At 48.3% G+C, this 16,607-nt stretch overlaps 3 protein-coding genes across 3 annotated transcripts; 2 read left to right on the top strand and 1 right to left on the bottom strand.

Moving 5' to 3' along the window:
* Positions 1-287: 287 nt before the first annotated feature.
* ONS95_007581 (uncharacterized protein) lies at positions 288-8,387 on the bottom strand (the record flags this gene model as incomplete). The annotated part of the gene is made up of 11 exons (XM_058501096.1): positions 288-367; positions 420-476; positions 530-3,268; positions 3,317-3,534; positions 3,584-3,690; positions 3,739-3,958; positions 4,004-4,301; positions 4,350-4,500; positions 4,549-4,704; positions 4,756-7,459; positions 7,510-8,387. The coding sequence occupies 11 exons, from the start codon at positions 8,385-8,387 to the stop codon at positions 288-290; spliced, it is 7,608 nt and encodes a 2,535-aa protein (XP_058362413.1).
* Positions 8,388-9,788: 1,401 nt separating this feature from the next.
* Positions 9,789-11,539, top strand: ONS95_007580 (uncharacterized protein; the record flags this gene model as incomplete). Its single annotated transcript, XM_058501095.1, has 3 exons — positions 9,789-10,257; positions 10,320-10,704; positions 10,804-11,539. Exons 2-3 carry the CDS (start codon positions 10,604-10,606, stop codon positions 11,537-11,539), a joined length of 837 nt encoding a protein of 278 aa, XP_058362412.1. The 5' UTR covers positions 9,789-10,257; positions 10,320-10,603.
* A 1,878-nt stretch (positions 11,540-13,417) lies between these two features.
* On the top strand, positions 13,418-16,561 carry ONS95_007578 (uncharacterized protein; the record flags this gene model as incomplete). Its single annotated transcript, XM_058501094.1, has 4 exons — positions 13,418-14,453; positions 14,519-14,554; positions 14,615-16,100; positions 16,149-16,561. 3 exons carry the CDS (start codon positions 13,418-13,420, stop codon positions 16,096-16,098), a joined length of 2,556 nt encoding a protein of 851 aa, XP_058362411.1. The 3' UTR covers positions 16,099-16,100; positions 16,149-16,561.
* Positions 16,562-16,607: the final 46 nt, after the last annotated feature.

Below are 16,607 nucleotides of genomic sequence, written 5' to 3'. Positions count from 1 at the left end.
AAGTCCATATGAAGAAGAAGAAAATTGATAGGAACGCCGCATGCCCCGGGTAGATCAAGGCCCGATGCCTGACCTCCGTATTTACGCCGTGTGTTCCCTGCAAGATCCAGTTTATGATATGTTTCGGGGCATTTTCTCTTTTTGTGCCATCCCGCCAGTGTAATTGCATTTGTGTTTCCCGCATTTCAGATGTCGCTCATTCGCTCCGGTACGCCTAACAAAACACGAAAAGCAGAAAAAAGGACTACCACAAGAGTCGTTAAATCGTCCATAGCTTCACATCCTGATCATAGGGGCATTTCATCGTCGTTCAGAGTACCGATGGGCTCTGAAGAGTCGTCGTACTCGCCTTCGGAACCGTCCCAGTCTGTACTCATAATTTAGTCATATAACAGGATAAGTGGAAAGGAAGCAATTACCTGACACTTCCTCGTCTGCTTCATCTACCATACATTTTCTCAGGGTAGGAAGGGTATCTAGAAGGGATTTGGTCAGAGTTTGTTGAGAGTAGATGGCTGGGTTTACTCACGATTGGTCATATCGTAGTATCTACGAGTGTCGGGGTCTTTTTCTTTGAAGTCGAAGAATCCATGGCAAGCTTCGATTACGTTGATGATATTGATCAACACGGCACGTACAGCCTGTTGCCGTTGTCGAAGGTAGACATCATGACAATGGTCAAGGCATGCCTGTCCCAAACTTCGGGAAGCCGCGATGAAGATTTTGGCCTTCTCAATATCCTCTTCTTCTGATCCAAAGTTATACTCAGGTCCATCCTGGAGAAGGTGCTTCTGGATGAAATCCTCGGTATCGGTCCGCACAGAGCTGTCATAATCTGTGAGTAGATGTGGGGCCCAGATGAGAAGTTGATCGAAGTAGAATGTCAAGAATTCATCAGCCGGCATGTCCTCAACAGACGAGGGAGGGTCAAAGGCTTCCTTGAAGAATTGTAGAATGGCGCCGCCTTCACCATTGTCGAGCTTGGTTGCTATGTCAGCAACGTAGGCAACCATTTGCTTCCACGCTTTTGGATCTTTCGACGACTCGCAATAGACTGTCGCGGCTCGAAGGAATGGGGTGCACTGCATTGTAGAACTTCCTTTTCTGATGCCGTGGGTGATTGCTTGGTAGATGTTGTAATCAAGTGCATCAGGCCATTTCAGAAGCCGAACTAGGATCTGTTGAGTGGCTTCCGGATTCTGGCGAAGGAGAAGAAGCTTCTCTACCAGGATGTGGGCGTCATTTCTCGTCCAGTGTTGCATCAAAAGATGTCGCTCGGTCTCGCTGTGAGGGATGCTGACATTACTCATTGCCAGCTCAAGACGTTCCTCTAAATCTTCGACTGGCATCACTGATGGATCGCATGTCATCAAGAGCTTGTACATGAGCGTGATCACAGCGTCAAAAGACACTGGTCTGTTGGCAAGGCGCTTTGAAAGAATGTTCAGCATTCGTGCGTATTGTGGTCCAATAGGAAGGAGAGGATCTGCGGAAATGATCTCCAACGTCTTTCGAAGGTATCCAGCATCGAGCAATAGAGCTGCCTCGAGCTTGCCCATCTGTGCGATGCTTGCTAGCAATCCAAAGTATTCTGGCCAAGCACGACAGTTGGTGTGGAAGATATCCCACAGTCTGGTGAGACCCTTAACAATTCGCTGAATCAACTGTGGATCACCACCATCCAGATCGTCCGTACTATCCTCATCGTCGCCAAAACCATATGCATAGGATGCATCGGCTTTTACTTTGGCCAAGGCGGCGAGTATTGACATTGCAATCTCATGGCGGATAAGACCATCAGGGTTCTTGACAAGGAGCTGCTTCAGAGTATCTGGAGAATCGATGAACCATTCTAGGTAGTCCCGACTACATTCCGCGCAGCTTTGACAGATGTGCTTCACAGATATCATGAAATTTGGAAAGTCTGGGGTGTCCTTGGTTCGGGCGAAAACTTGATCCAAATGGTGTAGCGAAGCAGTTAGAGCCAGCTTCTCAACTGTATGTGAGGTAGAACATGTGCCACCGTTGATGTTCTTAATATTCGAGAGCATTTTTGATACGAAAGCTGCGTGTGAAGGATCGAAAAGGCAATACTTGCGCATCAACAATTCGTTCTCCATCGCGATATGGTTGGAAAGACGCAAAGGAACAGTCAGACGGACAGGACTCATCAGTCCCGAACCTTCCATCGCTTGCTTCTGTTCTGCAAGTACCGAAGATCGCTGATAAAAGAGCATGTATGCACTCCAGCTCTTGTCGTATGGGGAGTTGTTGTTATCGATTGGACCATGGTAGTCTGGACCTCCATAACATGCACCTTCCATACGGTTTAGATCCCAAGAGCTGACACACTCGTCATTAAATTCCACCCAACTTTCAAGATTTCCTGTTGAAGGTCGTTCCCGGACGAAAGAATAATAGTGGCCTGACTCGGCCGTTCCCGAGTGCACCAGAACTCCAACAAGCTCGAACATATCTTCAGGCGTGTCAGGTTCGTTGTTCAAGTGCTCCACCTTGTATGGTCGCATATCGATGCTCTTGGGAAACTTGAAGTAATCGTTAATCTTGCTTCGCATGAGAGTACGTAGGTTGAAGTCAAATCTCTTCAAATGAAAGATGAGATTGTCGGGAATGTCTTTCAGACATGCTCTCTTGACCGCGTCAACATGGCGGTCACATGTCGAGCATTTGTACTTGTTGTCGCCTTCCATAACTTCACCATCCACATAAGCTTGCAGACTTTCCTCAAGTGTGCTTTTGCCCTTGATGTCGCACTGAATAGCCGAGAATGGCTCGAGGCGTTCCGAAATGTGTGGACACTCCTTCGACTTGACTTGCTGCACAAGCTGGCCGCCGTAGAAGGATCGGAACTCTCGCTTTGCATCTGGCGCCAGAATTTGACTCTCCCAGCGATCGAAGAGAAGATTGTAGAACTCGTCAACATCCATCTGGATCGAGACATCGATTGGAGTTTCTTCATAAGTACGAATGGAACTTGCGAGGTTGGCCGGATCCACAAACTTCCGGAGGCTGTTCTGCATATAGCTGAAAAGGTTCTGGGTTTCGGACAATAGTCTTTGGGCCGAGCCGCCATCAGCAACAAGAGCACCAAGCATAAACTTTCGAAAAGGGATGTTCATGAAAAGTTGAGTCAAGAGAGAGTTCAGGTAGCAGGTATTTGAAAGATTCCTCAAGCCAACATATCCGGTAGGAGATCTGATTGATTTGCTTCGGTCGAATTGCCAGGTAAGGTCGTAGATATATGGCCCTGAAAAGTCAGCATACATTGCAGTGAAGAGTGATATCCTGAACACACCATCATCAGTGTCAACATGAGGTACAAGGCGTGAAAGCTCTAGTAAAAGAGCCTTATACTGAACCTCATCATCCTTTACTAGAAAGTAAACGGTCTCGGCGAGGGTACGTCTGGTTGAAGGGTTCAACAGGGGAATTCTAGCGACCAATTCATGATTCTCCTCTTCAATGGAGAGCTCTGGAAACAGGTGTTGACGGAACAGTTGTGTTCCCAAAGTACTGAAATTGTCAGCTACAGTCCAGGATTTTCATGATATTTCCAGCTCACCTGCAAGAAAGAGTCTTTTGGGAAGCCTTGGTGAACGATGTAGCATAAAAGACCATAATACTAAGCCCTTGTGCTACAGGATCCATGCTCTCTGGATGTCCAACGCTCTGTAAATTTGTGAGCTCTGGCATCAACAAGAAGGGTGACGAACGTACCTCTAAGCATGTGTGTGAGAGCAGTAAGCCTGCCCACTGCTTGACAAGCTCCTCCAGATTCAATTGGCTGACGGCGACATCCGCAAAACGCTTGAACAACGTGAGACTCAACGAGAATGTCTCCTCACATTGAGATGGTAGGTGAACAGCCAGTGGAATAAGTTGAGCAACCATAGGCCAGAAGGTTGCAACAAATGTGGTCGTTGATAGCTGTCCGAGACTGGGTTGAGTCAGCTAGGAACATCGAAAATAGCGAAGAACATACCTCGGGATGAACGAAGACTTGGTTACGATTTGCTTGGTTGCATTCTTTCTAATGAACTGTTGAGGGTGCTTCAACACCAGGTCTTGCAATAGCGTGCTGCTATGAAGATGCGAGACGAAAAGATCCCAGAACGCGAGGTTATGGATGGATGCCTCCAAAATAGCCTCGAATGAACGTGCGGTTAGATGCAACGAGTTTTGGGAGGCCTGGACTTCCTTCGCGGCGTACAAGAACGAGAGAAGACGATTAAGAAGCGAATCATCCAGATAAGGGGCCACAGAAGTTGGGAGAACCGGCTCTGTACCGCGTTAGAATGTTAGACCAGGGATCCATCAATAATGCATACCTTTCAAGAACTGCAGTAAACAGTCAATCATGTGTAGGGCAAGAACATCCTTCAAATCATCACTACCGCATTGGTCAAGAACGTTTAGGTCCGAGACTGCGGCAACAATTAAAGAAATAGCTCTCGTTAGAGTCACATCGCTGACAGTCCCCTAAGAACGTTAATTCAAATCCGGCTGAGAACCTTTTAAGGACCTTACTTTTGCAGACTGAGCAATGTATTGCTTTAGAGAATGCACCGCGTAGAGGGATTTGAAAGGCTGGCCAGCCGGGAAGATCTCGCTGTGTGTGGCATCCGACTCAAAGCTTTCAAGCATCCGGTCATAGACCGGAAACTTTACCAAGAAATAGTAGATCTGTGATGTAAGTCAGCATTCCCCTAAGAAGAGGAATTGTGCACAACAAACCTCCTGGGCAACTTTCTCGTGCATGCCAAGATAGCTCCATAAGTCCTCGAAATGCTTCATGATTTCAAACTCGAGAGTGGTCTTGCTACTGCTCAAACGACCGGGTGAGCCGTCGCCATCACCTTGTCTATGCACCAAAACTAGCCCTTTGATTTGTAGCTCTTCTAGGCTTCGAGTTACATCCATGTCTTCGGGATCCAAAGTCACGCCACAACAGTACACCTTGTAGTTTTTGAAGCCTGTCACCTTCTCCAGACTCGCGAAGAAGCTCGCAACAGTGTTCAACTTCCCAAGATTCAAATCCAAGATACCGGTTCTGTTGTTGCCATCGAAGGCTTGGTACTTGATTGCCAGCGACTCGCCATCCATGTCAATAGGGGCAGTTGTGATTGTCGTTCTCGATTTAGGCGGGGCAAATTGTGGTTTGGTCTGATATGCTCTTAAGAATTCTCGTAACACAGCCAGAGACCGAGCAAATATCATCTCCTGTTCTTGGAATTGGTCTTCTGAAGCAACAATGACCATCCCCTCATCGGATTCAGTGGAGGCATCGCCGTTGAAAGTTTTGAGTTTGGATGCAGCCCCTTTCAGTTGCTCAAGGCAGCGGTTGACCAAAGCTGAGTGGATAGACCGAGCCATCGGGCGGGGGATCTTCATAATGAGTGCGCTATTGACATAAGATTCCACCAAGATGTTGATAGCAAGCGCATCAACTGTGTTGGGAGGGGCAGTCAAGATCATACGCCAGAGTTGTTCTAGCGCCATGGAGTCGAAAGTTCGATTCTCGGCAACGAATTCTTCTCGAACCTCCTCAAACCAAGATGAGATTGCTTCTCGGACAAAGTCTAATGACCCAGTGGTAAAACAATGGGGAGGAAGAGTTTGCATATGATCTTTGAAACATGATGCAATGAAGCCGTTGGAAGGGTGATTCTTTGCTGTGCTGTTCAGAATCTGCCACGAGATATTTCTCTCAGTGGACGCGTTGGACTTGCTCCCAACAAGAACATTCCATAAGCGGGTGCCCAGTTCCGAGGATATTGTGTCAGACTCATTCACAATAATCATCTGGATGAGCTCACGGCGTGCCGAGCTTGTCGCACTGCTCCGTGTTGGAACATCACCAGATATACGCTCAGCCTCAACAACCGATTCCAACTCTTCAATCAGCAAACCCGTTAAGCCATACTCGTTTGTCAGCTTTTTGAGGTCGCTACCCAGATGTGCTTTGAGTAGGATGTTGATGACACAAATACTGCCTGGAGCCGTAGCTGTTTTCGCCGCGATATCAGTGATGCAACTGAGATGAATGGCAGTACGAGCCTCTGAACCTGGGCCGAGAGCCAAGATATCTCGAAATCTAATACTTGCAAAGTTTTGAATATCTGGATATCCTGCGGGGGATGCTGCAGTGACAACAGACGACTCGCGGATGAGTCGAACGCACAAATCGTAAGGTGGCTGGTCTAGAGGCCTGATGTTTTCGTGGTGAACCTTCGCTGATAAGTCTTTGATTAGGTTCGCGCAAAAGTCACGCATGGCACCCGTGAATGACTCGATTGGGACGCCCATGAGCTTCTTACAGAGGTATAGAAGGGTCTCATAGTCGTAAAGGCTCAGGCATTTCTTGAGCATGAACAGAATGGCATCCACGACTCTCGGGTCTTGACTGTTCACGACTGTTTGCCAGATCATGTCGGTCTGCTTATGTTCGTATGTCTTCGTGACAATTAAAAACCCCAGGATGTTATAGCTTTCGCTGATGATCTCAGGGTGAGACCCGATACCAACTAGGTAGTCGACAAGCTGATTGTCGAGGATGAATTTAGCGAATATCAAGAGGATGGGTTGCCGGGAGGGATCGTATTTCTTGTGAGCCGCATGCAAAGCGAGCAGGTCACTACACATCGTGGCAACTCCTGTCACCCGTAACTGCATCTGTGATGAAGTGATAAGCTTCTTCAAAACTCGAAACCTCCAACCGATCGAAATGACTTCCGGCAACAAGTCATGATGCAGGTCTTTGTGCTCGTTCTGCTTTTCAATCAGAAGTTCGCGAATTGGCTCTATTCGAAATTGAATGGCAGCGGCAAAGAGGTCTCGGAGAGCGCCCAGTTGATTCGTTGCACTTTCTCCACTCAAGTGGGTCACATGCTTCTCAATGATGGTATCAAGACCGCTTGACATGAGGACGAAGAAGTCGTATCCGCTTCTCAGCTTATGAATGGCGCTGCGGACCTCTTGCTCTCGGTGTGCAGTACGGTCCTCCAGAATAGAGAAGGCTTCTACTACTATCTTCAGGACAACCCGCGAGTTGTCGGCGAAAGAGTCGATTATCTTTGGGTTTGCGGACATCAGTACCAAAGAACTTCGTGTGAGGGATATCATATTCGAAAGTTTTCCACCTTCTCGTTGGAAGCCCTCCATCATGATTTGGCAATCATCACTCCAAGCCCAATTGTAATGAATTTGTAGGTTCTTGCCTATGTGAGCCGATTCGTCGTCCCGAATCAAGTGGCTAAGGGCAGCAAGGAGAGGGCGACTTCCGAGTTCAGGCTCTGACTTGCTGCCATTGGTTGGACGAGTAAGTGCATGTACGTCCATAGCAACAAATCGACCAGCCAGGCGGGCAAAGAAAGTGAATACGTCTGACAGAGCTTGACGTGATTCTGTGTTAGTTCGGAGAAATGGACCGAAGAATTTGCTGTAGCAGTTAGTAGATGCGCTAGGTTATCCACAACATAATAGACCTACCTGCGTTGGCTCAAACCCCAGATGAAGTCCGGGAACTTGCTCCAGAATTCGCGATCCCTGAGGAACCATTCATAGAAGGTATCTACGTTAGTAGCGGAAGCTAGGTACAGGTTCATCCAGTCCCGTAATTTGAAGAAGCAGTCGGGGGTAGGAACATCGTCTACAGAAGTTAGTAAGATATGAGACGTCGATTTGCTCTGCATGCCTTGTTGTAGAAAGCTAGCAACTCGTTGCGAAGCCGCAAGCGCCGTCTCTTCCCTGCCTCTATATGGGAAGTTATACATCACATCAATGTAATGATCGTCCATGATAGCCAGTTGAGGTTCCTGATTGGCAAAGTCTGAATCGTCATCATCCATGTTCACTAGCTCAACCTGTGGACTTGACACCGCAGAGGGAGTGGAAGAAGGAGTCTCAATTGCTGGAATCGTCGACAAGGCATCGCTCTCCGACTCCACGCTGACCCTAGCCGTATCCTGACCTCCACCGTCTGGCATCTTCGAAGGGCTTGCTGGAGAGGTAGGAGATGAGGGTATTGACTCAATGGATCGGTTTGTTCGGAGGTTTATGGTAACTCTACTTGATGTTGGCTCTGCAGGCAAGGAGTCTGCGGCGTTGTTGGGAGGTGTGGAAGGAGGCTCGGATTGGGTTGAGGCTTCAGCCTTGTCGATTTCGATTTCGCTGTCGCCGGGCAGTGACATAGAATCTGGGGGGATATCTGCGTCCTGAACTGTATCCACGGACCTGCTCCGTGATGAACCTCCAAGGGAAACTCTCTGGCGTTTGCGGGCGGAGTGTTCCGTGATGTCGTCAAAGGGGTTTGGACGACCTGAGCAAGGCTCTGAGGAAATCGCACGCTCTCTTGGAGATTCTTCCATTTGGCAGGAACGGAGGAGGGACGGATGGAATTCGTCGGACAAGAGGGTCGAAGTAGAGCAGCAGAAGCTCTGCAGCTAGAGAGCGAGCTCAAGAGCTTCTAGAGTGAGGGCATAGGAGGTCGACGTTGCTGTTTCCCATGGGTTTTCGACAGGAAGTATTGCAGTGCTAGGTTGCCTTGCTCTGGGCTGCGGCGCTCTAGGGATGTTTTAGGCGAGGAAGCTCGAATTGCAGGGGTGCGGGGTGTCTTTGAAGTGATTGAGTGTGAATGGAATTGGATCATTGGAAAGAGGTAAGGGAGGGGGAAGGGGGGGGAGGGGAGGGGAGGGGGGGGGGGGGAGGGGTGCATTCATACCAGAGACAGCGGGGTGAACGTGAATGGGCTGAGCTTGCAGAGCGAGCAACAAGAGCACAAGTGCGTTGCAGGTGAATAAAGAGCTGCTGCAGCAACTTGTTTGTGGTGCACGAAATGCCCGCCTTTCGTGAGGCTCGAAGGGATGCGTAAGAGCTGTTGCTATCTGGTCATAGGAAATAGAAGAGGTCCTTTCCTCGAGCTGCCGGCTTATCGATCGGCGTGGAGGGGCGCGAGTTGAGCTTGGATACCTAGAATACCTTACCTAGACTGAACGGGGGGACGGGGACGGGGACGGGAGGGATAAACTGGTCGGGACGCGTCTAAAAGCGTGGCATTCTGCGCGGGCTACGAGCCTACGATAGTCCAGATGGGATCGCAACGGAGCAGGCAACTCCTGCTGGGTGCCTTGATGCCTTATGCTCATGATGACATCGTTCATTCGATGCAACAACTGACCATGAGGAAAACATTCACAATAATTCACGACATTAATAAAAGCGATACACTACTATGTGATTCGTGATGCTACCTTTCAGCATTATCTACCTATCTAGCACGAAGAGGCTGCTCGATGTATTCAGTACATACATAAAGGACCAGCGCTGCAAGGGCATGGCACTGGGCATCAGCTACCTACTGCAATGCATCTCTCCAACCTGACAGGATGTCAGACCCAGCAGAAAGGTGCATGTAAAGGTTACGCATAGTTCTTACTTACTTCGGCGTATAATCTAAATTTACAGGGCCAGGAAAGTCTAAGCAGCAATGTCCTCAAAAGACTACAGACCGCCCGAAGAGACAGAGAGCTTGCCATTTTCGTTTCACGCTCTCCAATGCCCTGGAAGAATGTCTCATGTAACTTCGTAATCCCAGTCTTGCGTTGGACGACGTTCCGCCCTGTGCAACCAATACTCTTTGTGCACGCCGTGTTGTAAAGCTTACAGGACAAAAATTTAAACAAAGCTTTTTGTAAAAATCCCGGATGCTAGCTTTCAGTAACCCAGGAAGTTTGTCTTATCTCACTGGAAGCTTCCAATACCAACGTGCTGCAGAAACAAACTGCACCGTGATCTATGAGCGTGTCTAGGCCTTTCCCTGTTCGACCTAGCCTCTCAGCCAATGGCTTGACTTTACCGAGAGCCGTGCAAACGGACCAGCCGCATTCATGTTAAAGTTATCTGCACTGCGCCTTGTGGTCTGCATCACCAAGGTCTAAACCGGACAGATGAGATTGGCTGCTTAGGTGGACAGATGTGTTACTTGATCTCTGAGACTGAGTTGTGGTTAAGCCTGAACAGAGGGAGAACGTCATTGACTGCCAGAGACCGCGGCATATCTTCTTAGGAAGGTGACGGGTAGGGACACCAGAAATTGCTGGAAGAATATTCATCTACTTTTGTGAAACGCCATTAATCAAGTCTCATTCAGGTTGATCCAAAATCTGAGAGCTTGCCGATCAACAAATTTTTCTTCCTCGGGCATCTTACGCCTTCAGAAAATATTTCGGAAGGAAAGAGGTAAACAAGCTACACAACTCCTTTGAGAGACTGCCTTGCTGACTGAACTTTGACTGTTCAAGATATTGGGTCAAATGGTCCGAGTTTCTCCCCACTTTCACCAAAACAGAAAATACTTCTCAGCTGTCACTATACCGCAATCCTCATTTGACCGAGGGATTTGAAGGTCCAGGCCCAAGTCCCAACCTTTACGCATTGGAAGACTCAGCCCAAGCACCAGAACAAAAAGATCTCACCCCTCTTATCACCATGTCTTCGACTCCCAGGAAAGTACCATCAGCAGCGGTAGAACGAAAACCCAAGACAATATACCAGCTTGATTCGCCTTTCACAACAGTCTCATGGTATGGCTTCATCATCATCTTCCTCGCAAGGGAGAAAGCTCATCTATCACAGGCCCGAAGTATCTCCTCAGAATCAAGAAACTATCCTTGAGCTTCTCTGCAGGTATTTCCAATTTCTGTTATTTGATACACCTCATCAAGATAAATGCTTCTGAACACCTCTTCCCAACCTGAGTAAGGAATTACTGACATCCATTCTCAGCATTTTGTCACCAGTCGGCCAACACCGCACAAATCATGTAACACCATCCAAGGGCAAAAGAAGCAAGAAGCGCAAGCGAGTAGAGAAGAAGAAGAAAGCTGAATCCGGCATTGGATCTGAAGAGACATCAAGCATACCACCTCCGCCGGAGATCTCATCTCACGTGATTGTTGGACTCAACCACATCACTCGAAGCCTCGAAGCACTATCTCAAGCGTCCAAACCAGCAGCCATCGCAGCAAGCCAGGAAATTTCTCAAGGCCAGCCAGAATTTGAACTCAAACCTGCCACCAATGACTCCAATTCTACAGCTGACGCTTCACACGCGCTCGATATTCCAGCAGAAACCCGAAAATCAGCACAAACATCTGCGCACATCGCAGCCATCTTCGTCCCATCGTCCACGCAACCGGCAGTTCTAAAGGCACACCTCCCACAACTGATCTTCACCGCCTCCCTCGCAAATCCCTCACTACCTCCCACACGGCTTGTCCAGCTTCCCAAAGGGAGTGACGCAAGGCTTTGCGATGCTTTAGGTCTCCCTCGGGTATCATTAATTGGTATATTGGAAGGCGCTCCGCAGTCAAAGGCACTGATAGATCTTGTCAGAGAGATAGTGCCGGAGATTGATGTCCCGTGGTTGAGGGAAGTAAAGGAGGAGAAGTATTTGAAGGTCAAGGTCAATGCAATTGAAACCTTTGCGCCGGTGGTGGGGAAGGAGAAGAAGAGTGCGTGAAACGTTGAACGGGCTTGGGAATGAATTGCAAATCCTCCGTTCTGCTTAGGAGAGTCTCTGCTTCAAACATGAAGCTCGTCCGCCGCATGTGTCCAAATAAGACACACGGAGCCTGAAAAGTGGGAGTGGCCATCATGAAAGCGGAGTGATATACCACCGGACTCGGCCCCTGAGGCATGGCAAATCAAAACATGCCAATATTTTCTTCCATTTCTGTATTTCTTAATCCAAGCTTCAATCCAACTCCTCGGTCAAAATTACTGCGGTATGGCCACAGCAGAAGAGCAAAATGCAACGCCGAAAGGAGGTGCAAGAGATGCCTTCATCAAATGCAATTGATTTTCTATCTTTTTGAGTATGCCACTACACATGTTTTACCGCTGTCTCTCGATTCAAGGGGTTGAAAATACCTGCAAGACCCTAGAGAGACAATAAGCCTTCAGATTGGATACAGCTTGGATCGGAAATATTCGAGAAACAATGGCAAAAGAGACTCCTAAATGATGACAGAGACACCTAATGTGCTTTGTATGTCCCTATTTCTTTCGGTTGATATTACACGTGGTTTTGATCGGCTTTCGTTGTCCACAGTCTTGCTTGAATCATTTGTTACTTTCCTTTGGAAGGGAAACAGACACATCTCAGAAGGAAGAGACATGAGAATGGAAAGAGTTTCCTCCTCCCTTCTTCTTCTGTTTTGTTCAGTGAGAAGCGTTGGCCTTCCACGTGGTGAAAGTATATATCACGTGACACATATTTGGGTTACCACTTGGGCCTAAGATCTTTCAATATTGTGAACAAGGAAAATCTAAGCAGCGTCAAGGGGTGTCCAGAACTTTTATATGAAGCTGTGTTTTCATTACTGCTACCTTCGAAGCTACAATCATGACTCGAGGCTGGAGGAGGCAGGGAGACGGTGTCCCTTGGATGTTTGGTGGACTTGTCCTCTTCAAGGAGCCTTGAGATGTCTCGCAGGTCGAAATTGTCGAAATTCTTAGAACTGCGTTTGACTGAGTCAACTTGGACTCGTTGTTCAACTAAATGCTCGAAGATAGTACCATGTGAATCCTGTTGTACCTGCTCACAGCCAGCTGGGCATGCAAGTAAACATCACGTGCAAGGGTTGGTCTGCCACTCGATGTCCTTCGAAGTAAAGAATATATCAAGGACGCGTCAATCAAAGTTCTCCTCTATCTTTATGACTTCAGAAGTTCACGCGCCTCTGTAGACACTGTTATGGTGACAAAGCTATGCCTTTGAGTGAACTTGATCGGTTAGCAAACAGCACTTTCAAGCACAACACAAGATGGACCAAGCCATTTCCCATCACCACTCTGTCTTCAATAAGACAACTTCGAATTCTTAAAAGATAAGATAAGCACACAACTCCTATCAAGTCGATTATCTGCAGCCTCGTCGTTACTGCCTTAATTTCTTAGAGAGTTTCCTCTGCGCTAGCGCCTAAGTTCACCTTTCTGCCTCTTTCGCTACCCGCCTACCTTCCGTTTCCTACCAAAGCTGAGTATCTTCTGGTCTGCAACTTCGGTCCTTCCTTCCTTCCCGTAGACAACAGCTCCGCAACGCAATACTGTCGCGCCTTCTTCGCGCAGCTGTGATTCTGTGAGTATTGTATTTCCATGATTTCTCTTCTCAATCTCCTCTCCTCCTCTCCCATTCCCTCTCCTCAACCCCTTCTTATCTCCCATCTCCTACTCCTGAGCTCAAGCACCTTCAACGCGATGAGACTCATTGGAGAGCTAGCCTTTGACAGTGTTTCTCAATGACTGAACGATCTCTAATCTTTCGAAGTTCCAGGTTTGACCACCTCGAACGCAACATAGATCCCACGCATCCCGAACTGCTTCAACATCCATCACCATGTCTACCATCTCTGGTAGAGATGGCCTAGGTGCTGGCTACTCGTCGGACCAGGTGGCATTTGCAAAGGCTCTCCAAAACAGTATGACCTCCGCTGGATCTAAAGCCAGACCAGGTCGCGGTCGTAGCTCTGCACCCTCACCTGCTACATCAGCAGGACGCGGTCGTGGCGGACATGCTATGGCCTCGACACGCCCTGTTGCCTCTGCCGTTCCGCCACCCAACCCTTACCACTCCTTTACCTCTACAGCTGCGTGTAGAAATACACATGCTCCAGGTGCTACGAAGTCTGGTGCGATCAACCCCCACTTCGCCCAGTATAGTGTCGGCGCCTCGACTGCAGCTCCCACCTTCAAGAGCCCTCCGAGACAGCGTACTGTAAGCCCAGTTCGTGCATTTGGAGGTCCTGCTGCTGTTCTAGCTCCCAAGCCTAAATCTCCAACCAAGTTGCGAAGCAGCATCTTGGTTGCCGATACTGCTCAACGAGTTGACTCATCTCCTGGCAATACAATGAATGGTGATCCTCAAGGTCAAGTCGTTCCTCAATCTGGTTGGTTCAATGCTTCTGAGAAAGTGTCTGCCAATGTCAATCCCACTCCGAATATTGGTGGATGGGTTCCATCTCAGGTCTCCCATGATGTTGATCCTCGGTTCATGGCGGTTAAATCGTCTCATTCAATGGCTCAGCAGCCAGGTGGTAATTTCTTCGACGACCATGGTCAAACCATGACTGTCCAAGGACAGAGCACCATCCCTACAAATGCTTGCTTCAATGGTATGCAGGGTCATGGTCAAAACACGGCTGTTCAAGAATTCAACACGATGCCATCGAATGATCCCTTCAATGGCAATCAGGGTCAAGGTTCCATTCCCCACGCTGGTCAACAGGCTAATCAGGCCGTACCCGATACTGGTCGTGTTCGCATCACCACGAATTGGACAGATGAAGATTCCACGAAGCCAATTATCCCCGGCCACTTGAGACAGCCAGATGGCGGAAAGGTTATTGTGGAGATCGCTGGTAATGTGGGACTTCGTAAGTTGTATTCCTGAAGCAGTAATGTCCTGAAGCGAGTTGGGATCATTCACTAAGAAATGTAGCCACGTCGAACTGTCATGGTGTGATGACTGTTGGAAGTATGATAAATTTGAAATCCTTTAGAAAGCCTTGGAGTGTTTATAGCTAATTTCTGACAGTCTCGAGCTCTATTCATGCCCCAGGTAATGCTAGAAGCAACAATTGGAACTCTGCTGGCAGAGCCAATCCCAATAGTCACCAAGGCGATGTCAACGACACCGAATGGATGACCGCAGCAACCAATCGCAATCATTCAAACCGCATTCCCTCCGGAGATGGCGATGTAGAGATGTCAGATATCCAAGCCAATAACAGATCTTCTGCACCTCAAGGACCTGTCGAGTGGAGTAAGCTTCCAACATTAGCAGCTTCAAGATATGCTACTCCTTCGACCTTCGCCAGCAATCCCCCTAAAGCTCCACAGCCACCAGCAACATCCAATGTTGGCAATGAGAATATCAAGCCCACAAATCATGTACTAGCAGAAGGTCTTGGAGGTTTTGGTGATATCAACAAGAATATTGCTGCAGATCTCGCGAAGAACTTCGGCTTCAATGGAGCACCTGGTCAAGGAATTTCCAATCCCTTCATTGCCAATGGTGGCCAAGCTGTCCAGACTCCAACTCATGCTTCCGGTTTTAGTGCCGCTGCTATTCATTCAGCTGGTATCAATCCCTTCTTGGCCAATGCTGCTGGTCCTCCTTCCGCTCAGTCCCTTGCTCATGTCACAAATGCTTCGAATGGCTTTGGCGCTCCTTCTGCGCCTCCTGCCAATGAAACCGTTGATAATTCTTCCCCCACGGGTGGAAATGGTTTTGGTGCCTCTTACTCTGACAACAACTCGACTGGTCAGCTGATGAATGCATCCATTCCACACCAAAATGGCTTTGGCGCTCCATCTGCCCCTTCTCCTGTTGTATCTGCAAATCAATTTGCCTCAAATGGTCCAAATGGCTTCCCCTCCGGCAGTTTTGGTGCCTCTCTTCAACCTGGGTCCCAGTCTCTAACTATTCAGACCAACACTAACTGCTTCGGTGCTCAGGCTACAGGTGGAGCAGGCCCTGCTGCTCAGTTTGCTTCAAATGGCCAACCTGGTGTATCCTCCAGTGGCTTTGGCTTCTCGCAGACTGCTCCTGCTGACCAATTTGTTGTAAATGGACCTAGCGGTGCTTCTGGCAACGGTCAGGCATTTCACGGCTTCCCAGATCCCCAGTCTACAGGTATGGCTCAAGCCAAGGTTAATCCACTCCTATCAAATGGTTCTGGAGCCGCTTCTCAGTCCAGTTCTACTAGCCAAGGAGCACGAATTAATCCATTCATGTCCAATGGTAGCCCATCAAGTCAACCAGCAAGAGTCTCTGGTTACGGCGGTTCCGACGCTGCTAAGCTGGCTGCTAGCATCGACAATGATATTCGTCGTATGTACGGTACCAAGCCGGCAGCCCCCACCTACGAAGCATCTCCCTTCGGTCCTCAGGATGTTCGTTCTGCTGTTGCACCAAGTGCTTCTGATAATCGCCTGCCTGGTTTAACTCCTCCCGTTTACCAAGTTGTCCCAGAGATCAAGAAGGCTACAGGCCTGTCGGCTTCTCGTTGGGCTTGATTGTATGTTCGATATCTCTCGCTTCGATATGCATAACTAACCACCCACAGTATCTTGCATCTCATGCATTACACTTGGGTTTCCAGGTACACATATACGATGATGTCTGATGACTTCACATATGTGTAGAAGGATGAGATAAGCATATTGCAGGGTAACTTTTGCAATGGAGTTTGAGGAGTTTCTTCTTTGAATTTCCGAACTTCTGGTTGCTTTGTGTCTCTAGTTTTCTGTTCCTGATACCTATGGTACTTGCGCGCATTTCTGGTGGCTGATGCTGCTCTCTCATTATGCTGGTGGCTTTCGTGTTGCTGCTATGATGGATGGATGATAATGTGCTCTTGGGCGATGTCTCGTCCCGTCTTTGTGGCTTTCTCTGCTGATATTCTCACTTCTGCTTGATATGAGATTGTGGAACTGGATGCTGCTTGGCTTGATGAGGGGAAATACTTAGATTACGCACTAGAAAATGAATAAGAAGATGAGTATAAAACTTTCAATTTCGGCAG

This window comes from Cadophora gregata, assembly GCF_030347475.1.
Source record: "Cadophora gregata isolate MNR1 chromosome Unknown scaffold_2, whole genome shotgun sequence".
NCBI lineage: Eukaryota > Fungi > Ascomycota > Leotiomycetes > Helotiales > Ploettnerulaceae > Cadophora > Cadophora gregata.
This window is presented reverse-complemented; position numbering and strand designations above follow the sequence as displayed.